The sequence below is a fragment of the Microcaecilia unicolor genome, chromosome 8 (assembly GCF_901765095.1).
Source record: "Microcaecilia unicolor chromosome 8, aMicUni1.1, whole genome shotgun sequence".
NCBI lineage: Eukaryota > Metazoa > Chordata > Amphibia > Gymnophiona > Siphonopidae > Microcaecilia > Microcaecilia unicolor.
The window spans coordinates 230,069,407-230,093,275 of NC_044038.1; the positions used below are offsets into that span (position 1 = coordinate 230,069,407).

The window sequence follows — 23,869 nt, forward strand, 5'->3', positions numbered from 1 at the left end:
CAGTTTTGGAGGCCGTACCTTGCGAAGGATGTTAAAAAAATGGAAGCGGTGCAAAGAAAAGATACGAGAATGGTATGGGAGTTGCGTTCCAAGACGTATGAAGAGAGACTTGCTGACCTGAACATGTATACTCTGGAGGAAAAGAGGAACTGGGGTGATATGATATAGACGTTCAAATATTTGAAAGGTATTAATCCGCAAACGAATCTTTTCTGGAGATGGGAAGGCGGTAGAACGAGAGGACATGAAATGAGATTGAAGGGGGGCAGACTCAGGAAAGATGTCAGGAAGTATTTCTTCACAGAGAGGGTGGTGAACGCTTGGAATGCCCTCCCGCGGGAGGTGGTGGACATGAAAACGGTAACGGAATTCAAACATGCGTGGGATAGGCATAAAGGAATCCTGTGCAGAAGGAATGGATCCACAGAAGCTTAGCTGAAATTGGGTGGCGGGGGGAAGAGGGGTTGGTGGTTGAGAGGCTAGGATAGGGGAGGGCAGACTTATACGGGGTCTGTGCCAGAGCCGGTGATGGGAGGCGGGACTGGTGGTTGGGAGGCGGGAAATACTGCTGGACAGTCTTATACGGTCTGTACCCTGAAAAAGACAGGTACAAATCAAGGTAAGGTATACACATATGAGTTTATCGTGGGCAGACTAGATGGACCGTGCAGGTCTTTTTCTGCAGTCATCTACTATGTTACTATGTTACCACGTCATATTAATTGAACAATTACACTAGCGGTTCACTATTAATTCAAATAATGTTATAATTTTTATAATTTTTTAACTTGCAGTGCTCAGTAATGCTGTAGTGCCTTCACCACCATATGTTTATGGAACAGGTACTCAGCCACCAAACCTCACAGCACTATCCCTTCCTCTCTTCCCTTTCCTGTCTTTCATATAATACAGGCAGTTGTTTTTCACTTATCTTTGCTGGATTGATGTGCGGTTTGAGTCTTTGTCCATATCACCCGTGCTTAGTTCATTGTGTTTAAAAACTAAAGTTCCCCTTTATTCTGCGGTGCTGCAGATTCTTGACCTATATATAAATGATTTAGAAATCTCCATTGAAAAAAAGCAATTTCTGAATATTTATAGCAGAACCAGTTTTGTGTCAAAATTATTTTTGCTCGGAAAACACGTATTTTCTTCAATTAAAAGGAGTGGCCATGGGAGCTACTGGGTAGGCTGTTTATATATGGCTCAATTTGAAACATCTTATATTTACACTTCATAGTTTTTTTTCAAATGTCGTACTGTGGCTTCGTTTCATAGATGACATAATTTTTATGTGGAACAGCAGCTTGTCAGATTAGAGATTTTTTTGAACAATCTTAATGAATGTGACCCTAATATTAAATTTACTTCGACTGTAGGTCACGAAGCAGCAGATTTTATGGATATACATATTAAATTACATCAAGAAGAAATAAAAACATTGTTGTTTAAAAAACCTACAGATAGGAACGCAATATTGCATTACTCCAGCCATCATCCTACACCCCTTAAGAATGGAATTCCAGTTGGTCAGTTCCTCCGTGTAAAGTGCCTGTGCAATGAAAAAAACATCTTTTATGCATCATGCCAAATTAATGACAAATAGATTTAAACAGAGGGGATATGTGAACAAAGTGTTAAAAGAAGCACGGAAAAGAGCACATAACGCTCATAGAGAGTGGCTTCTTAACCCACGTCCACAACCCATGACATCAATGAAATCTATGCAATGTGTATTGCCGTTTTCTCCTACAGACATAGCAATTGCAAAGATCATACAAAAACATTGGCCGGTTTTACAATTGTATCCACAGTTTAAGAATAGACCGCGAACAGCGTACAAAAGGGGCAGGAATATGGGGGAGTTTCTCTCTATATTTAGACAGATTCATGATCAGCCGGCATCAGCAGAAAGAGGACACAGTAGTTGTCAGAACTGCATATATGGCAGCCATGCACTGAATGTGACCAGCGTGACCTACTCCTGCTACTGGTAGAAGATTTGATTTGCGTTATCAAACTGACTGCAAAACGGCCCAGGCAATTTATGCCATTTGCTGCCCGTGCACAAAGTGATATATCGGGCATACATGCAGAAAAGTAAAATTGCGCTTATGAGAGCACCTTAGTAACATCCGGGTTAGTAAAACACTGGCAGGACATGAGCCACTCAGAATCAGAATTAAAATATGTTGTGCTAACTCGAGTGCAACTACGTTTGGGAGGAGATATCACTTCAGTTCTTACGTGGCTTGAACAAAGATTCATATATACATGGGACACTGTATACCTCAAGGGTTTAAACAAAGAAATAGAATGGTTGTCGCTTTAAAATAACATGATGTAAAATGATGTAATATCCGTTAATTATCAGGGATATGACATATATATTAGAGGGTCTTGCTTAGACTCTGGTTCATCAAGACAGGGAGGTGCGAGCGGTGTGATCTCTCCCGGTAAGCTGAAAACTATTTTTCAACATAACCATGTTTAAGAATGACTTTATAATATGATCATAGAAAATGAAGAAGAGATGTGATTATATATATAGTTTGTAGTTTAGTCAACAAAAGGCAATAAAGAAGGAACTTTGTTTTTTAAACACAATGCACTAAGCACCGGTGATATGGACAATGACTCAAACCACACATCAATCCAGCAAAGATAAGTGAAAAACAACTGCCTGTATTATATGAAAGACAGGAAAGGGAAGAGAGGAAGGGATAGTGCTGTGACGTTTGGCGGCTGAGTACCTGTTCCATAAACATATGGTGGTTAAGACACTACAGCATTACTGAGCACTGCAAATTAAAAAATTATAAAAATTATAACATTATTTGAATTAATAGTGAACTGCTAGTGTAATTGTTCAATTACTATTATTACCAACACCAGGTTATTGATATTTGATCCCTAATTGATTGAGCAAAATTATCATATGCCAGTATACCCATAATTGGTAAGTTATAATAAAATGCTTCTTCTCATATCAACAGCCTTCTGACTCTGAATCTCCTTCTTCTAGTAATTTATAAATACAGTTTATGTGTATCAGTGGTGGACACTGTTAGCTACTGTATAGACTTGTGTTTAGTTACCTAGAAGGAGGGCAGACAAGTTGGAGTCAATACAAGTTGGTGTAACCACGACGTGCCTTTTACCCTTCTATATATTTTACTCTCAGGGGTGTCAGTTAGAAAGTCAGGCAGAATGTAGCAGTTTCAAACAAAACACAGGAAGGAACTCAGTTGAACAGGTTAACAGTGCAGCATCGGCAAAATAACTTCAATTCAAGACAACAGGTGCTAAACAAAAACAAAATCATTCTCCCAGAAAAATCATTAAAAAAAAATCGCATTGTGAGAATGTTTGAATCTTACCTTACTTAAGGAGCCTGCAGGGTGCACTAAATCTGAAAGGTCCTGATAAACTTAAGAGGTTACTTCCATAGCCAGCAAATCTTCTCTTTCCCCTCCCCTCCATTTCCAGCAATTTTTCAGTAATGTTCATCTCTTCCTGTAATATATATCATCACTCCAGATGTACATATCATAATAATCTAAACAGTCTATACCAAAATTCATCTGTACCATCCCATCTCTGCCACGCTACCATCACAACCTTCAAAATGGCAACCAAAGAACCACAAAAAATCACAATTACCCACCATCAACACAACCCTCTCTCAGCAAAAATCGCCATCCACATATTTCTCTCAACACAAATCTTCCCCAAAGTGTCCCTACAGTTCTGTCACAGTTACTCCATTCGCTTCCAAGCACCATGAATTATATTGCACAACTGTGCACAAAAAACTAATTAGAAATCCCCTCTATCCAGTGCCTATAAATATTCACAGCCTTAAATTGTCCTAACTCACAGGCTTTTATTAAAACAAACAAACAAACAGCATAATCAGCGGTGTTCCTAGATTCCTTTACCATAGCATAAAGAAATCCGGTACTCTGCATAAACTCTGTTATTCATAAAAGTACAGGCAATTTGCATAGGGGAAAACACTTGTTAGACAGCCATGATTCTTACAAAAATTATTTCCTTCCCTGCATAAATTAACTATATGTCAAAAAACTGTCTTTCACATTAGTATTTGTGGATAATTAACCTTAACTCCTAAATGATATAAATATAACATTTCTTTCAAGGTGCACAAAATATCTTAATTTCTTCTAAATATAAAAATTCATCTAGATTTCCTTTTCCAGTGGGGCAAGGTCCCTGGAATCTCAGTTATCTGAGCTCTCACATCCAGTGCTTTAAACTGTAAGAATCAGGAAGTCAGTGTTTACATTACCATGTTGACAGGATCCCTTTGTAAGGAACAGGCTGAGTTTACGGTATCTTTTCACCTCAGCAATACTGAAGAAACTTCACATATCATCATTTTGTGGTGTCAGTATGGCCAAAACTGTGGACAGTTGAAGAGGAGAAAATCATACAGTGGGGAAGGAGCTGGTGGAGAAAGCTAACCCATTAACTATCTAAGGCTAGAAGATAGTGCCTGTGGAACAAGGTAAGGATTTACTGCTTTGTGGTATTCTGAATTAAGATTGAACTGTGTTGAGAAGGTGAATGTGAAAACCTGAACTGAATCTTTCATTGTTGGTGATGAAACTAAGTGAAGACTAAGGCTGTATTGAAGAAAAGGGTGTTGAGAAAATAAAAACCTGTGTTTTGAAGAAACTATGAGAATGCTGAGTTTTTGTGTGACCCTGCAGTGCGCAGGAAAAAGGCTCAGGCCAGCCGGGGAGCAGCCAGACCGGGACAAGTGCCTGACAGATGGTTTGGATCCCATACCTTAGAGGGAAACAGCTAAAGCTAAGCAGGGTAAGCCCTAGGCCCCACGTGGAAGGAGGACCCTGGTTATATATGGTGGCAGTGGTGGGATCGATTGGACAACCCACCGATAAAAGAAGCACATACCTTTCCATGTTCTGGTAAGCATATACAGAACCCGGGGAAGGATTGTGTGTGGTTTGTTTTTTTTTTTTAATTTCTTTATTTATATTTCATATTAAAATCCAAGAAGATATCATGTACAGAAAAAAGAAGATTATATTCACAATAATAGTTAGCAAACAAAAAAATTACTGGTAACAGTTCACAATCTTCTTATGTTAGTCCACAAGTAAGAGAGAGAAATAAGGCACAATATAAAGTAATAATAGTATTTAAACTCTATCCAGAGGCCTGAAGAGGAGGTACACAGGATTATAATCTTGATAACTAAGGAGTCGATGTCGGGACCGTTTCTGAATTTTAGCATAGGGTAATTACTTTCTTAGATTCTAAGAATGAGTTTAAATGCAGGGGATCAAAGAAAATATATTTTACTGAATTCAGCTTCACTACACATTTGCAGGGAAAATTCAACCAAAATAAACCTCCCATCTGAAACACAGTGGGACGTAATTTAAGGAAATTTTGACTTCTCTTTTGTGTTACTTTGGAAACGTCTGGGTATATTCATACTTGGAAATTCAAAAAAGTTTCTTTCCTATGTCTGAAACATTGTTTTAACACCCAGTCCCTGTCTGGTTGCAGAACAAATGTTACAATAAGAGATCATGGTTCCAAACCCAAATTATCAGCTTATATTATTTGTGAAAGATTCAAAGTCTCAATTACTGGTTCAATTCCTTCAGATTCAGGTTGTCCATCTATAGTTGATCTTTTATATGGCTGTAAATAGTAGATGTTAGATATTGGTGGACAAGCCTGTTCTGGAATCTTTAAGATATCAAACATATACTTTTTAAAAGTCAGCAAAGATGCCACCATTTCTTGTCTAGGAAAATTTATTACTCGTAGGGTCTTTGATCTTTGTTGGTTTTCTACGTTTTCCACTTTAGTCTGTAGCCATTTATTTTGTTTTATAATATCTACCTGTATCTGCTGAGATATTTTAATGTCTTTAACATTTTCTTCAGTTTTTTTCTTCTATAGCTTTAATTTGTTTCTCAATTTTTAAAATGCTTCATTTGCTGATAATAGACCAGAAAATTTTGAACAAAATGAATATTATTACAGACTAGTAAAACAGGCCCGTTTCTGACACAAATGAAACTGGCGCTAGCAAGGTTTTCCTCGGAGTGTGTATGTTTGAGAGAGTATGTGTGAGATTGACTGTGTGTAGAGAGAGAGAGTGAATGTGCGAGTGTCTGTGTGTGACAGAGAGAGAGTGAGACTGCTAGGTGCGAGTGTGTTTCCTCTTTCCCCCCTCCAGCCACCCAGCGATTCTCCTCTCTCCCCTGCTCCCCCTCCAGTCACCCAGCGATTCTACTTTTTCCCTTGCCCCCCTCCAGCCACCCACTGATGCTCTTTTGTCCCCTGCCCCCCCTCCAGCCACCCACCGAGTCTCCTCTGTCCCCTGCTTCCCCTCCAGCCAGCCAGCGAGTCTCCTCTGTTCCCTGCTCCCCCTCCAGCCACCCAGCGATTCTCCTCTCTCCCCTGCCTCCCTCCAGTCACCTAGTGATTGTCCTATCTCCCCTGACCCCCCCCCCCAGCCACTCTTCCACTTTAATCAGCATATATTAAATTCCCCCCATGTGGTATAGAAAAGCACCAAGCACATCCTATATAATAAAATGCATCTCCAACGTTCTGAAGCTGAGGAAGTGAAGCCTTCAAGCCTTGAAGCATTCCTGCAACGTTCCGGAACTACGTGTCGTCAATTGAGGAGATGGAGCCTTACACATAGTTCCGGAACGTTGCAGGAATGCTTCAAGGCTTGAAGGCTTCACTTTCTCAGCTTCAGAATGTTGGAGATGCATTTTATTATATAGGATGATTAATATCGAGATTGTTGTTTTCCCAGAGTTCCAGGTATGACTCCTAAAGTTTTTTCCTCTGAAATTATTCCTCTTAGAGGCATATTTTCAAAGCACTTAGCCTTCCAAAGTTCCATAGAAACCTATGGAACTTTGGAAGGCTAAGTGCTTTGAAAATATGCCTCTAAGTATATTAATTCAAAAGGAGTGAAGCCTGTGAAACTGGAACTACCTTAATCAGTGGGAATTGGATTAGAGATTCAAGAGTTTGTATTGTTAAATAATTTCTGGTTTTAACGGAGAAAATAAATGAAATCAGGTGTATTATTTCCACTAATATTGGACAATAAGTATGTTTCCAACGAAATTAATTGACTATACACTGTCTTGGGTTTGAAGAAGCCAACCAGATGATCAATGTGGAATAATGATTCAGATAAATAATAACTGAGGATAATCAGGTTAATACCACGTTTTCTTTGTTTATTGTTGTTGAATTGATCTCCTTGTCTTGTTTCACTCTCCCTATTTATTTTGTGGTCTAAAGTAGAGGAGTGTGGTAGCCGTGTTAGTCCACTCTTAAGGTTATCAATAGAAATCAAACAAAATAAAACATGGAAAAGAAAATAAGATGATACCAAAGAGAGAGAAACTGCTTATCCTTGAATAGCTATAACTCTGCAGAACCAATATCCCCAGACACCTTGGAGACACTTGGATACACAGCTGAGGCATGTGAAAATCAGAGCCCAAACAAACCAGGGAATACTGATCACACCTTTACAGTTGCAAACCAAATGGGGATAATAAACCTCTCGAACCATCAATTATCACAGCATGAGGTCTCGGTGCTATCCAAAGGGCTCTCATTCTGCCCGTCCAGGGAACTAGATGTAATCCAACTATACTCAGACCTAGAGGAATTCTTTAGAAAAATGCGCCTTAAAACACATTTCTATAATAAAGGGACACCAAACAGACCGGAATACAGTCTTAAACAAAAGAACACTTATTTCACCCCACAGGAGGGACAAAACTACAAGCTGGATAATTACATAGAAAGTTTCAGACATAGGGTGAAATCCCAACTTTCCAACAAACAAAAGAGAATCCTGTACAATCTTACCCCACCAGAAAGAGCGGCCATAAGAACCCTACAAACTAACGAACGCATTATCATCAAACCCGCAGACAAAGGAGGCGCAGTGGTAATTATGGACATACAAAAATACATTGAAGAGGGGCACAGACAGCTCTCAGACAATAAATACTACAGGAAACTAACTAAGGACCCCACACAGGATTACACAAAACAGCTGAAAGACCTTATCAAAACATTTCCTACACAAGCGCAACCTCACCTGAAGAAACTCATACCAAATCAACCTTCCGTGGGCTCATTCTACATGCTACCCAAGATCCACAAACCGGGAAACCCTGGCAGACCAATCATATCAGGTATTGGCACACTCACGGAAGAAATATCTGGATTCATAGAGGGAATTCTGAAACCTCTCGTACACAACACTAACAGCTTCATACAAGACACCACAGACTTTCTGAATAAATTGAAAAATATCAAGCAACTACCATCTAACACCCTTCTGGTCATGATGGATGTAGAATCACTATACAGCAACATTCCACATGCGGATGGCATAGCTGCATGTGGAAGACTCCTAAAAAAATCCACACTGGACCATCAATACTCACCAGAAACTATTACAAAATGAATCAAATTCATTTTAACTCACAACTACTTTCACTTTAACAATGATATCTATCTGCAAATAATGGGCACTGCGATGGGCACCAGGACAGCACCCCAATATGCCAACCTTTTTATGGCTGAGCTGGAAGAGACATTTCTGAATATACACGAGACCAAACCTCTAAAATACTACCGGTACATCGATGACATTTTTATGATTTGGACGGAGGGTGAAGAAACTCTGAAACAATTTTATTCTGCATTCAATACATACCATCCTACAATCAGATTCAAAATTGACTACTCCCCAGAAAAAGTCAATTTTTTGGACACCACGGTCTCAATCAGTGATGGCTGTATACAAACATCTATATACAAGAAACCCACAGACAGATGCAGCTACCTCCACAACTCCAGCTTCCATCCTTCACATACAAAAAGATCCATCATTTACAGCCAAGCCACAAGATACCACCGTATCTGCTCTGACCCAGGGGACAGAGACAGACACCTTAAAAGCCTGACTGAATCCTTCAAACAGAAGGGCTACAACCCCAAAATAATCTCCAAGAATATTGCCTCCTCCCTCAAAACACCCAGGGAGAATCTGCTACAGTACAAAAAGAAAAAATCCACAGACAGAATCCCGCTTGTAGTTGACATACAATCCAGAGCTGGAAAAACTGAGGAAAATCATAAGAGATCTACAACCTATACTCCAGGAGGATGAATTACTGAAAGAGATATTCCCATCCCCACCAGTACTGGCCTTCCGACAGCCACCCAATTTAAAACACAAGCTAATCAGAAGTAAACTTCCATCACAGACTGAAAATGAACAGAAGGGCACACTTTCCTGTAATTTATCCAGTTGCAAACTATGCCAAAATATTTCACAGGACCCCAAAGTCATCCACAAAGGAAAGATATTCAACATAAAGGGATCTTTCACTTGCTCATCTTCCAATGTGGTATATATCATTCAGTGTAAAAAATGTAACGAAGGATGCTATATTGGAGAAACAGGCCAGATGCTTAAAACAAGATTCAATTTACATAGACATCATATGAACAATACTGGTGCCAACAGGGTTCCCACGCCTGTTGGTCAACATTTTACAGGACCAGGACACTATACCAGTGACTTCACAGTGAGAATCCTGAAAGGTAACTTTAAAACCATACAAGAACATAAGACCTTTGAAGTCAGAATGATTGAATATTTTAACACCCAACAGAAAGGACTTAACAAGGATCTGGGGTTCCTAGCCCATTATAAACCATAAAGCTGTATGTCTCTGTTGATCACCCTCCCCTCACCTATCCACACCCATCCTGTTAGAATATCAATGATATGCTTTGATGTCCCCATGCATACTTCCTACCCACCCCCCTCCTCCCACCCTGTCAGACTGTCATAGTAATGCTTGAATGTTTTCACTTATATACACTGTCAGCTAGCACATTTGCTTATTTCCGATCTGAGGAAGAAGGGCAACCTTCGAAAGCTAATCAAGAAATGTATTAAGACTAAGGAGGCTAGGGCTATACAGCTTGGAGAAGAGACGGCTGAGGGGAGACATGATAGAGGTATATAAAATAATGAGTGGAGTGGAACAGGTGGATGTGAAGCGTCTGTTCACGCTTTCCAAAAATACTAGGACTAGGGGGCATGCGATGAAACTACAGTGTAGTAAATTTAAAACAAATCAGAGAAAATTTTTCTTCACCCAACGTGTAATTAAACTCTGGAATTCGTTGCCAGAGAAAGTGGTGAAGGCGGTTAGCTTAGCAGAGTTTAAAAAGGGGTTGGACGGATTCCTAAAGGACAAGTCCATAAACCGCTACTAAACGGACTTGAAAAAATCCAAAATTCCAGGAATAACATGTATAGAATGTTTGTACATTTGGGAAGCTTGCCAGGTGCCCTTGGCCTGGATTGGCCGCTGTCGTGGACAGGATGCTGGGCTCGATGGACCCTTGGTCTTTTCCCAGTATGGCATTACTTATGTACTTATGTACATAAGTTAAAAGTTAAGTTAAAAGACAACTTACCGAACATTTTGTTTATACATATGGAACTTTTTTCCTTAAACATTGTTAGAACTTGTGTTAAACTCCATAGAGAGAAAAGAGGCCAGGGATGGGCTGAGTTCTCTCCAAGTGACCTTGACATAGACTGACCAAAGGGGTTAAGTGAAGGTCACTGAATAGATTCATTCCATAGGGCGCAAGAGAAGGGCAGAGAAGAGGAGGGGAGTAGAGGAATAGAGATGAGGTTAGAGAGGTCGCGGTGAGATCTGTAGAGTTGGGATAATAGTTGGTGAGGAGGGCCAGGATTGGGATTGATGTTACCGGCTGAGAGTAAGAGAAGGAGTAAAAGAGAGTGGAGGAGAGTAGGAGAGGTGTGGCCACGAAGGCGTAGAAGGCGAGAGGTATTTAGGTGGAATGGGGAAGGCAAAATGGAGGGAAGAAAGAGACGGAGATTAAAAGCCAAGAGGGAGGAAGAGGGTAGGAGTGAAGGTGAGGTGATTAAGTCGATGGATGGGCAGTGAGTTCCTGTAGCGGAGAGAGGTAGGGGGGTGAGGGAAAAGATTAGGAAGGGACAGGGCTAGGAAGAGAATGTGAATAGGGGCCATAAACGACTGAGGTACTTTAGCAACTGGGAAGAAGAATAGATGTAAAGAGAAAAATGCCCCGGCGCGCAGCACCTAGAGCGGAGGCCCTGAGTGGATCGGAGTGGACCTAGGTGTCACCCCGGAGAAGGCTGTAAGGATATGCAGATGAGCTGCAAGTCCTCCACAGCACCTGAAAGGCAGCCAGTGGTAGAGCTGGGCACCTCTCTGCTGAGGAAAGGTTTACCAGGGGTTAGGCCGAAGCCAGCATTCCTCCCCCTGAGGGTCGCCTGATCCTAGCCAAAAAGCACCTGGAAACTCTGTGCACTTGGAGCGAGGGCCCTGGGAAGGTCGGGGTGGACCTGGAATCACCCCGGATACAGCTGTGAAGAAATGCAGAAGGGCTGCAAGTCCTCCACAGCACCTGGTGGGAGCGCTGGGCACCTAGAGCGGAGGCTGTAAGGATATGCAGATGAGCTGCAAGTCCTCCACAGTACCTGAAAGGCAGCCGGTGGTAGAGCTGGGCACCTCTCTGCTGAGGAAAGGCTTACCAGGGGTTAGGCCGAAGCCAGCATTTCTCCCCCTGAGGGTCGCCTTCAACCTTCCCCTGTGACAGAGGGGAGGTTGCAGGTGAATTTGATATTTGGAAAAAGAAACTTTTAGGCTGTGTCTGTGGGAAAGGTGTGTTGTTTGTGAGAGTTCTGAGTTCAGTGCAGGGTTTGGAATCAGACTGCAGATTAAAGAAAATCCAGCACTGCTTTTGCATGAGTGTGCTGTATTCTCAAGATTGATTTGATAGCTATGCAGGGTACAGTTATGTATTTATGTGAAGTCTGTGAGATGGAATGTTGAATCACCATTTGAATATGGAATGGGTCACTATCACAAAGAGTTAGCAGTCCTGGTTTTACTCCATTACCAGTATATACTTGTAGCTCTCTTTTCCTGTTAATATTCTAGATGAGGTTGTTATGAAAATCTGGAACCAGCTGCCAGTCCTATGATGTTAGCTTAATACATTTTTGATAGGTTCCCCCCCCCCCCCCCTTTATCTCCCACAGGCTGCTGCAGTGTCCAGAAACTAAAACCAAAGATGTTGAAAATGTGGAGTTTGGCCATTTTCTTGGGTCTGTTTGCTTTATCTGCTCCTGTGAATGGTGAATGTGATGCGCAAAAAGTGGAAGACTGTAAGTATAAAAGAAAGAAAGAAAGAAAGAAAGAAAGAAAGAAAGAAAGAAAGAAAGAAAGAAAGAAATGTTCCTTGGAATTCAGAAAAAAGTGTCAAAGTTTTCTACTCAGTGGCAAAAAAACCCCCACAGGGGTCCTTTTACTAAGGTGCACTGAAAAATGGACTGCACTTGTGTAAGGCACAAGGTTTCGGCGTGCAGATCCATTTTTCAGCGCGCCTGTAAAAAAGGTCGTTTTTAAATATTTGCCAAAAATGGGCATTGGGCAAAATAAAAATTGGTGTCCATTGACTTACCGGTAAGGTCTCACGCGTTAACCATGCGGTGATCATCTACACGCGTAAAACGACAATTACCATTAAAAAACAAATTACCACCTGGGCCATGTGGTAGCTGGGTGGTAACTGCAAATTGATGTGTGTTAGGCACACGTAGGCACCTACCCAACTTAGTAAAAGTGCCCCTAAGTGGGAACAACCAAAACAAACAAACAAAAACAAAAAACTGATAGTCCAAGAATAACTTATGATTTACTTTACTCTTAGATGTTTGTTTTACAGGTTGAATGGCTTCTTCCCATTTTTATACTGTAGTCCTTTTCCTTGATTATATAATTTATAAACCACCTTCTACTACTACTAGTACTACTACTTATCATTTCTATAGCGCTACTAGAAGTACACAGCACTGTACACTTGAACACGAAGAGACAGTCCCTGCTCAACAGAGCTTACAATCTAATTAGGACAGACAAACAGGACAAATAAGAGATAAGGGAATATTAAAGTGAGGATGATAAAATAAGGGTTCTGAACAAGTGAGTAAGAGTTAGGAGTTAAAAGCAGCATCAAAAAGGTGGGCCAGAGATGGAGCTTGATGTACCAGCTCAGGAAGACTATTCCAGGCCTATGGTGCAGCAAGATAAAAGGAACAGAGTCTGGAGTTAGCAGTGGAGGAGAAGGGTGCAGAGAAGAGAGATTTACCTAGTGAACGGAGTTCCCGGGGAGAAGTGTAGGGAGAGATGAGAGTGGAGAGGTACTGAGAAGCTGCAGAGTGAATGCACATATATGCAGTGGTATGCTGGAGCCGGCTCGAACCGGCTCTGCAGAGCCGGTTGTTAATTTCTGAAGAATTTTGCGAGCCGGTTGTTCAGCTGAAGGACGGGACAACGTTTTTTTCCCCCTGGATGGAGGCACGCATGCCAGCCCTGCACACACCAGCTGTCACCTGATATTGGTGGCAGCCCTGCCTCCTCGTGTTGCATTGGGCTGGTTCCGGTGGCGTACCGAGGGCGGGGTGGGGGGGCAGACCAGCCGGGTGCAAGCCAATAACTTCTGCTGAATCTGCTCCATCCGTGCTGCACTGGCGCGCCTTACCTCTGCGGCTCACTTGTCTCCTCCCAGCGGCTCCTCAGTCCTCTTGCTCTCTTTCCGCCTCGCCAGTGTGCCCTTCCTACTGCAGTAGCGGCTCCTCCCAGCTCCTCTCGCTCTCTCCGCCTCTCCGGTTGAGTCCCGTCCATCTTCTACATCATGACGCCTTCCTCCCCGTGCGGCACCCTGCGCGCCAAGACTGTAACGGCTCCTGCAGCAGGTGTTCGGCTCCTCTGTCCATCCCAGATCGCGGCCGACCGCAGAAGCTAGTAGCACCTCCTTCTCTTCTGCTTCCTGCTAGTGCACAGTCCTCCTCCACCACCCCTGCCGGCCACCAGTCTATCGTCGTCCTCCTCGTCAGACCAGGTAATTAGGCTCCGCGGGTCGCAGCACAATCTAATATTTCATCGCATTTTCTGCAAGTTTGAAAGAGCAGCAAGGAAAGGAAGAACGGGGGGGGGGGGGGGGGAGCAAGATAGCTTAATAATAAGAAGAAGAAAGAACACTACTCTGGATGGGAGAGAAAGGGCAATGGCAATGGGCATGAATGGCTAAATTTCAGTGAGGATATCCTGTTTCCTGATGTCTGGGTTCGTCTTACTGTTGTTGTTGTAATCTACCATGGGAAGCCTGGTGTTATAAAGTTGATGGAATGTATTGAAATTAAATGGAAGTAGAGAATTAAACTCTCCTTTCATTGGGGCACACATGGAAACAGATCTTCATCTGTTTTATAGAAGTTTACCTTTTTACACAAATGGATTATTCTGTTTTGAACATGTTTCAGGGGGAAGTGGTTTTATTAGTCAAAATAAATATTTTGTTTCATGCAGATCTCTTTTGTTTATACATGATAAATGGGTTATATAAGCCCCTAATGCAGCCCATATTGGTTTTCTTATATTTTTTTCTTGTGATAACTTATACTATGCGAAAACGGAAAACTCATCTCTGTCTGGTCGGTAATAGAAGAAGCTCATTGTGAACACTATCCACCCTAAAAGGTTGTTTTGTGGCTGTACATGAAGAATTGTGATATTGAATAAATAAGCGTATGTGTAGTGTGCCTGCACGTGTAGGGGGGGAAAGAAATGTGTTGTGCCCCCCTCCACCCAAATTGCAGGGCTGGCTATGCCCGGAGAGAGAGCCTGTTGTTAAAATTTTACCAGCTAACTCTCTCCCCGGGAATAGCTAGCTCTACAATTTTTTTAGGGGGGGGAGCGTGTAGAGGTAGACGGGGGAACAGAAGTGGATGGGGGGGGGGGGGCACAGAGGTGGACAGGGGGGGGGGGGGCACAGAGGTGTACTGGGGAGAGAGCCTATTGTTAAAAATTTACCAGCACACCACTGCTTATAGGTCAATAAGAGCTAAGCGGTTTACAGTTTCATTTCACAGGTACTGGATCTGTCCCTAGTGGGCTCACAATCTAAGTAGTACTTTGTTCTACTGTTGTACCCGGGGCAATGGAGGGTTATGGGGTCCTTTTACTGAGGTGCGCTGAAAAATGACCTGCGGTAGTGTAGACGTGTGTTTTGGGTGCACGCAGATTCATCTTTCAGCGTGCCTGTAAAAAAAGGCCTTTTTATATTTTTGCAGAAAATGGACGTGCGGAAAAATCAAAATTGGCACATGTCCATTTTGGGTCTGAGACCTTACCTCCAGCCACTGACCTACACGTGTAGAAAGCCACGACGTGCTCCTTCTACATGCACCAGAGATGTATCCAGGTGCCGGCAGTGAATATTAGTGGTGCCAGGATAACGTTTCGTTCAGCCCCAACTCCATCCTGAACCACTCTGCCACTAACCAGACACTGCTGCAATGATCAGAGCTAAAGTTCAGCATCACTGATCTCTCTAAGCTGTGTGGGAGTCCTCCACCTACAGTCCTGCCATCAGGGGTGCCAAATCCTCCCTGTCTCTGCCCATGGACCACCCAGTGCCATGGCGGTCAGAGGGAATAGTCAGTGGCCCTGTGCGGGTGTTACTCAATATCCTGGGACACCACTGATTGGGATTTAAGTAGGCAGGAATATCTTAATATCAATATTTACTCCAAAGTTTCTTGTCCTTTAAGCAGTGCAGAGTTCCAGTAGCCACTGGAGTTTCAGAGAAACCTGAGTTGTTTTGCATGCTGTGTTGATGTCTTCTGAAGTGACTCTTTTGTTATATTTCTAAAAATATATATTGCTTTGGTCTATTATCCTAAATTGTAAACTTAATCTGTTGACTTTTTTCTAGTTTTTATGAATAACTTGGATATCCTCAACTTGGAATTGGAAAAAATTAAGATCGGCCCGCTCAGGTTGCCTGGTATCCTACTATTAGAGTGAGTGAAAATTCTACAACACTATCAAGATTTTTGCACAAGTATTGATCAAGCAGTCAGTGTATAAAACATGTTTGGTTATTTTAGAGTATAATAAGCAGCGCACACTCTGAAAGATTATTCTGGGTTTAATATTGAATGACTTGCATTTCAAGTAACCCCCTGCATATTTTTGAAGTTTTCTTAGAAGTTGATTTGAATTTCAGCAAGAAATGTTATGTACTTAGTTAATCATCATATTTCCATATTACTGTTAGACAAAATTTAATTATCTTAAGCTATGTTGATGTTACCGACATTTTAGCATTATTACCTAGCGATTTTTGCGCAATAAAAGCATTGGAGCAAAAAATTTACGATATGACACAATTTTGCAGTCACTATTTTTTTTCACAGTGCTGAGCTTCCCATTCTTCAGATTTTAAACAGTCACTATTGCCTTTGCTCCAAAAACTTGCTCATGCAGTGTCTGGATTCTCACTTTGTCCGCTACTGACACCTTGTAAATGATTGCCATTCTGATCTGAAATGCTTTTAAAAGAAATTATCTGTAAATTATCATATTATCAAATGTCTACTTAACTGTGACATCTTTAAGAGTAAGTTGGTACCCTGTTTTTTCCCCCCTATAATGGTAGTTTTACAGTGCAAACATTTTTGAAGATGTGAAAATCGCTAGGTGGTCAAGCTAAAAAGTCTGTAAGTTTGCCATGTTTAAAGATAATTGCATTCTATTTAGCACATGAACGTAGATTGTAAAAGTAAATACAGCTGTAAAATTTCACATTGAAGTCACAGATAACCCAAAAACATCCTCAAATCTCCAGTTCAGTATCGAATGCCTTCCTAAATAGGAATGCCTTAACACTTTTCCTGTATTTGGGCAGGAAGATGATTCCATAACCTAGTACCTTCTATGTAAAACACTCTTGATCTATTCTCTTCCATTCGCATATGTTTCACCGTGGGTATATCCAGCAGATGCTTATTATCAGATCAAAGGGACCTTTATGGACTGTATATTTGTAAATGTGTAGCCAAGCAGACTGGGGCTTCATTGTTCAAACATTTACAGATTAATACTAAAATCTTAAATTGAGAACGCCAATTAATAGGTATTTAATGGAGGTTCCTAAGAAATGGGGTAATATTGTCCCATCTGGCTGTTCTGGTCACTATTCTTGCCAAAGCATTTTGTGCCAACTGAAGCGGATGGAACAAGGTTCCAGAAGCTTCCATAAGTAATGCATCACAATAGTCAGGCAGAGGAGTGATATGAGCAAAAATAAGCAACCTAAAATTATCCTCCAATAGATAAGTCCTAAGTCTACTTAAACGTTTCAGTTTAAAGAAGATACACCTGAGTACGTTCTGTACATGGGCTAAGAAAGGTAAAGCGGAATCCAGAAGTAACCCAAGGTATTACATCTCGTGTTTGATTTCAATTTAAGAATCTTCTAAATCAAAATACTTAGGAAAGAATCATAATTTGAGTCTTATCCATATTAAACTTTAATCTTTTGGCAGACATCTAGCTCTTTATTGTTGACAAATAGAGACGTAGGCAATGAAACACTTTTATGACAGATTTTTCAATAGGAAAAAAGAATTGGATGTCATCGGCATAAAGTCGATAAGATACTCTTAGCCCTTTCAAAAGTTTACATAGTGGCAACATGTAGATTTTAAATACAGCGGGGGATACAGCAGAACCCTGAGGCACTGGACTGAGTCCAACCAGCTAGATGTAGACTTATTTATTCGCAACTGAATTGACTACTCTAAAAGGAACAAAACCACCAAAGGACCTTCCCCCTAATCCCAGTTCTTCTAGGCGTCCCAGCAGCAATCTGTGATGAAATGTATTAAAAGCAGCTGATATGTTCAGAGCTATCAAAATATAGCTCAAGCCCCTATCAAAACTTTGGGTGAAATCCAAACTAAAAACCATCCAAAATTTGATAATCATCTTGTAGTTGAACCAGTACTAACTTCTCTACAATAATTTTAAAACAGTCTGCCTAGATGGGGAGGTCATGTGGACACTTTTTTTTAAAACACAGATTAAGAATTTATAAAACACTAGTAAAAAAGGCCCGTTTCTGACACAAATGAAACGGGCGCTAGCAAGGTTTTCCTCGGAGTGTGTATGTTTGGGAGAGTGTATGTGAGAGTGACTGTTTGAGAGTCAGAGTGAAAGTGTGAGTGTGTGTGTGTGAGAGAGAGAGTGAGTCTGGGTGTGAGTGTGTTTGTGAGAGAGTGTGTGTGTGAGAATGAGAGTGTGTGCAAGCGTGTATGTGAGACACAGTGTGAGAGAGAGTGTGTGTGTGTGTGGGCGAGAGAGAGAGTGTGTGTGAGACACAGATTCTCTGTGAGAGTGAGTGTATGAGACCAAGCGAGTGTGTGAGTGACTGTGTGGCACATAGAGAGTGAATGTGATACAGTGTGAGACAGAGTGTGTGAGAGTGAGTCAGAAAGACATTGTATATGAGAGAGAGAGTGTGAGCCCTGCCCTCCCAATCCATGCCCATCTGTTCCCTGCCCCCTCCATTCATCCTTTTCCAGCAATTCCCCTCTCTCCCTGAGCCCTGCCCTCCCAATCCATATCCATCCATGCCCATCTGTCCCCTCCATTCATCCCTATCCAGCAATTCCCCTCTCTCCCTGAGCCCTGCCCTCCCAATCCATGCCCATCCATGCTCCTCTGTCACCTGCCCCCTCCATTCATCCCTATTCAGCAATTCCCCTCTCTCCCTGAGGCCTGCCTTGCAATCCATAACCACATGAAAGGGAGCTGGGTAGCTCCCCTGGTAGCCCTTACCTGCCTACCCTTAGAAGGGAGGTGTTCGGGGATAAACATAACCAACAATATCAGGTATACAACATAGAAAGATAAAACAATAAATATAATGATACTAGTAAAAAAGGCCTGTTTCTGACACAAATGAAACGGGCGCTAGCAAGGTTTTCCTCGGAGTGTGTATGTTTGGTAGAGTGTATGTGAGAGTGACTGTTTGAGAGTCAGAGTGAAAGTGTGAGTGTGTGAGAGAGAGAGTGAGTCTGGGTGTGAGTGTGTTTGTGAGAGAGTGTGTGTGTGAGAATGAGAGTGTGTGCAAGTGTGTATGTGAGACACAGTGTGAGAGAGAGTGTGTGTGTGTGGGCGAGAGAGAGAGTGTGTGTGAGACACAGATTCTCTGTGAGAGTGAGTGTATGAGACCAAGCGAGTGTGTGAGTGACTGTGTGGCACATAGAGAGTGAATGTGATACAGTGTGAGACAGAGTGTGTGAGAGTGAGTCAGAAAGACATTGTATATGAGAGAGAGAGTGTGAGCCCTGCCCTCCCAATCCATGCCCATCTGTTCCCTGCCCCCTCCATTCATCCTTTTCCAGCAATTCCCCTCTCTCCCTGAGCCCTGCCCTCCCAATCCATGCTCCTCTGTCCCCTGCCTCCTCCATTAATCCCTTTCCAGCAATTCCCCTCTCTCCCTGAGCCCTGCCCTCCCAATCCATGCCCATCCATGCTCCTCTGTCCCCTGCCCCCTCCATTCATCCCTATCCAGCAATTCCTCTCTCCCTGAGCCCTGCCCTCCCAATCCATGCCCATCCATGCTCCTCTGTCCCCTGCCCCCTCCATTCATCCCTATCCAGCAATTCCTCTCTCCCTGAGCCCTGCCCTCCCAATCCATGCCCATCCATGCTCCTCTGTCCCCTGCCCCCTCCATTCATCCCTATCCAGCAATTCCCCTCTCTCCCTGAGCCCTGCCCTCCCAATCCATGCCCATCCATGCTCCTCTGTCCCCTGCCGCCTCCATTCATCCTTTTCCAGCAAGTCCCCTCTCTCCCTTCCATGACCCCCCCTCGCATCCATGCTCCTCTCTCTCCCATGTCCCAGCCTGGCCCGCCCTCTTCTCCCCCCCCCTTCGCATCCATGCCCCCCCCCTTCGCATCCATGCTGTCATTTCTCCCCTGCCCTCCTGCTCCCATTGTTCAACTTTACTGCCCACCCTCTTCTCTCCCCCCAACATCCCTTTTTTTTTCTTCTTCTTTTTAAATTTACCTCCGTGGCGGTTCCGGCAGCGCAGCGTCAGGGAAAGAGGCGGCGCTCCCGACGTCTAGCCTTCCCTTCGCTGTGTTCCGCCTTCTTCTGATGTCATCCTTGACGTCAGAAGAAGGCGGAACACAGCGAAGGGAAGGCTAGAGACGTCAGGAGCGCCGCCTCCTTCTCTGACGCTGCGCTGCCGGAATTGTTTGGTTTTTTTTCCGCCCTCGACGTCATGACGTTTGACGCGAGGGCGGGACAGAGACGGCTGGCTGGCTTCACACCACGAATCCACGAACCCTACAGGGAGTGTTTGAGTGGCTTCAGAACGTTGTCTTCAGAACGTTCACGGTGCGTTTTATTATATTAGATCAGCACAAATCTTGGACAAACCACAAGTTAAATAGATCAGCACACATTTTCAACCGCTCAGAAGAAGGAGGAAATATATATGCTTAGAGTACACAGGTGCAGCTGAGTCCACCAGTGCTCCAACCAAACTCTGGCCCTGAACATCCTTACAACTGCATCACATTTAAGTTTTCAAAATCAGAGGTTGGCAATAATATAATATACACGCAAAATGCAGAAAATAACTCCAATAACTTGACAGGAAAGCTATACCAGTATTCAAGAAATACTCAGCATGGTAAAAAAATACAATAAAGAACAGTGGTGGAGGAAAATTCACAGACTGATGGTCCAGAGAGCATGAGAAAGACAATTCCACAATGTTGCTGCTAAATATTAAAGAATATACCCATGTGTGTCAGTTCCCAGTGACCCTTTGACAAACTAGGGACCACCAATCTATTATCTGGGACAGATCTCAGCACCCTACTAGGTACATACCAGTTTTCAAAGTGAGGTTACATGATTAACTTCGCTTTCAGATTACTCTGTTACAAGAAATTCTACCCACTTCTCCAGCAATTAATATGTTGGAAGAAATGATTTATTTTGGGGAAAATAGCTCTAGAGCAACTCGCCACTGCTTATAATTTAAGAGCAGGTGCTGTATTTATAAGTTTTAGGATATTAATTTCTCCACCAATCACCAAAGGTGATAATTGCAATAAATTAAATAGATTAAGTATATATAGCTTCAATATACTCAGAACACAAAGAGACCGTATTTTTAGATTCAAAAAAGATTGATTTAATATACAAGAGAGGTAGGTTTTTAAGAGGAATCTTTACAGGTAATTCTGTGCATAAAATAGAACAAAGTAGCAGCTAGATCAACTTACAAGTCCTTGTTACAAGCATGCTGTGGTCCAGCTGATTGATGAGCACATGTTTCAGGAGCAAGGCATCAGCAGATCCCAAGAGAGCAGCAGGTCCCAAGAGGAGGAGGCAGTTGATGAGAATCTGACTCTTGGGAAACAGCTTGTCCTTTTATATCTTGCCCACTGCAGGAGGATATGCCATGTGGATCTTTGTTCTGATTTCCTGGTTTCCACACGACCCTTGGGCATTTGCAAAGCATTGTGGTATCTTGGTCTCATGTCTGCACACGACCCCTGAGTCCTGGTATGACATTACGAGACTTACAGTCTGGATTTTGCTGGCAAATGTCTTTTGATGTCCTGTTCAGTCTCTGGGGCAGATACACATTACAAGTCCTTCCTTTCTGCATATGTCTGGAAGCTGATGGGAGGGGCAGGTATACCTTTTGACAAGCAAATGTCCTGTTTATGGTTTCCCCTCTGAAGTCTTTGTTTTATTCAGGTGTCCACCTTAGTCCATCTTTTGTTAGGTGGGAGGGCAGAGGAAGCTCTTTTGTGTTTGTTAAGTGTTTGTGATTAACAATTCCTGCTCTCAGAAGTTCACAGAAAAAGGAATGGAGAGAGAGGGGCTTGAAATGAAACTATTCTCTCTGCTGCCTTGTCAAATATATATTTTTAAAAGATACACAAATATATTGGTGTATATATAATCCAGCAAATATGCTACATATTTCAGTAATAAACTGATGCCATTACAACTCCAGGAAAACTACCTGCACATACATTCACCTGACACTGTGCGTGCATAGTTTTCCTAAAAGAAAATAAATGCATAAGTTGAAAATACAAAAGTATGGACAGAAGCTCAGACCCCTCCCCATCTCTATCTTAAGGAACACCTGTTCAAATGGGTAAAGCTGTGCAGGTACAGGAACTCAGCTTCTAATTTTAGCCCCACATAGAGAGGGCTGTTTTCAAAAGAGCCCATTATCCCAGATAAAACACTATTTTACTTGCTCATAATGTTTTGAAAATGGCCTTTGCTGAAGCCTCTTTTCATACTGCTCACATTACTGCAAAGTTCCTGTGGATCGGTTTTTCCAATAAAAGCACCAAACACACTGCTTTATCTTCTCCTCCAAACACAACAAATACAAACCCACAATCATAAAAACTCTAGGACATACCCTCCCTACTTCAGACGGTTTGAAATTACTCGGCGTTACACTTGACCGCAACCTTACTCTCGAGAGCCAAGTAAACTCAGTAACAAAGAAAATGTTCTTTTCCTGGTCATCAAGCAGATGAAGCCATTACGTTTGGGTTGTGTCCATCAACCAGCAGGGGGAGATAGAGAGCACTCAACTTTTCTCAGTGCCTCATGGCCAGCTAGCTCCACTGCCTCTTCAGTATTCTCTATCTCCCCAAGCATGGTGGTTGCAGCTTCTTCGAGCTCCATCAAAATCTGCCTGGGGGTGGCTCCTGGCTTGCCAGTTGTTAGCCGGGGTGTTAGAGGCTATAGCAGCTTCACTTTGAAGGCACATAGGTCAGCCCTTTCCCTGCCTTACCCATGCCCCCGTGGATGTGGACATATAAGCTTGCATTTCACTGTCCTTTCCCACTCAGAGGATGCAGGCACATTGGTTCGCCTTTCCCTGCCTTTCCCACTTATCTGAGCCTCCGGAGTGTTTTTATTTACCTCTTTTGCCTCTGCTTTCCTCACAGCGTTAAATAAATAAATAAATAAAGTCGTGTCGCGCTTTAGCGCAGCGATATTGGAAAAGAGGTTTTTTTCTTGAGATTCTTCTGCAGGACCGGAGCTGTGATACTCGGTCTAGTGAGGTAAGAGTGTTTTCTGACTCCTCCGGGGTGGGCCCGCGATCGGGATGTTTTTGGTGCGAACCGCCATTTTTGAATTTTACCGCCGTTTTCGGCGATGGCTGCGGAGACTGTAAAGCGCTATTCTAAATGTGGCAAGCGCAAATCAGCAGCGGGGCTCTGTAATTCGTGCTGTACAGACGGTAGAGCCGGCCCGAGCATGACGAGCGGCGATCTTTCACGCTGTGAGCTGGAAATGGACGCCATTTTGGATTTTCCACATGGCGCGGCCTCTGTTGCGATGGAGAGCTCTGAATCCGGGGGGGGGGGGGGTGTCCTCTGAGTGAGGCTAATAATAAAGCTGATAGCCCTGGGCAGGATCTGGGCGGTCAGGGAGCGGTTTTCTCCCCTGATTTTGTTTTAATGCTGCATAGGGCATACATGCTTAAAAGAGCTCTTCCACAGGGATCTTCGGACCCTCTGCCTGCCCCCCAGGTGGATCCTGGCTTTTTGGAGTTCGCTTTGCCTGTTTCTTATCCTCCTGATAAACGCAGAAGGGCTAATTCCCCTTCTGAGTGTGGCGCACCCCCCTTTTCCCCACGTGGTCGGGCTATGAGGATTCTGAGGGGTCTGGCAGAACTTCTTGGGCTGAGGAGCCAGAGTCGGGTGCAGAATTGCCACAGGAGCTTGATGTATGCAAATCTATCTCCTGTCTGCGGTGAGGATTTTCCACCGCGAGGAGCTGCCAGCGCTTATTTCAGATGCATTACAAGCCCTCTCGAT

The 23,869-nt window shown here is 42.9% G+C and overlaps 1 protein-coding gene across 4 annotated transcripts in view; it reads left to right on the forward strand.

Annotated features, from left to right (window-relative positions):
* LOC115475486 overlaps nt 1–23,869 on the forward strand; it is a 406,432-nt gene that overhangs the window by 7,619 nt on the left and 374,944 nt on the right. For 2 of the 4 annotated variants that reach the window (XM_030211242.1, XM_030211241.1), the window contains exons 2-3: nt 12,176–12,301; nt 15,913–16,000. In XM_030211242.1, the coding sequence (XP_030067102.1) occupies nt 12,176–12,301; nt 15,913–16,000 (214 nt within the window). Of the gene's footprint in view, nt 1–2,353; nt 2,457–4,372; nt 4,532–12,175; nt 12,302–15,912; nt 16,001–23,869 lie in introns of those variants that run through there. The other 2 variants (XM_030211243.1, XM_030211244.1) reach the window with 2 other exon arrangements.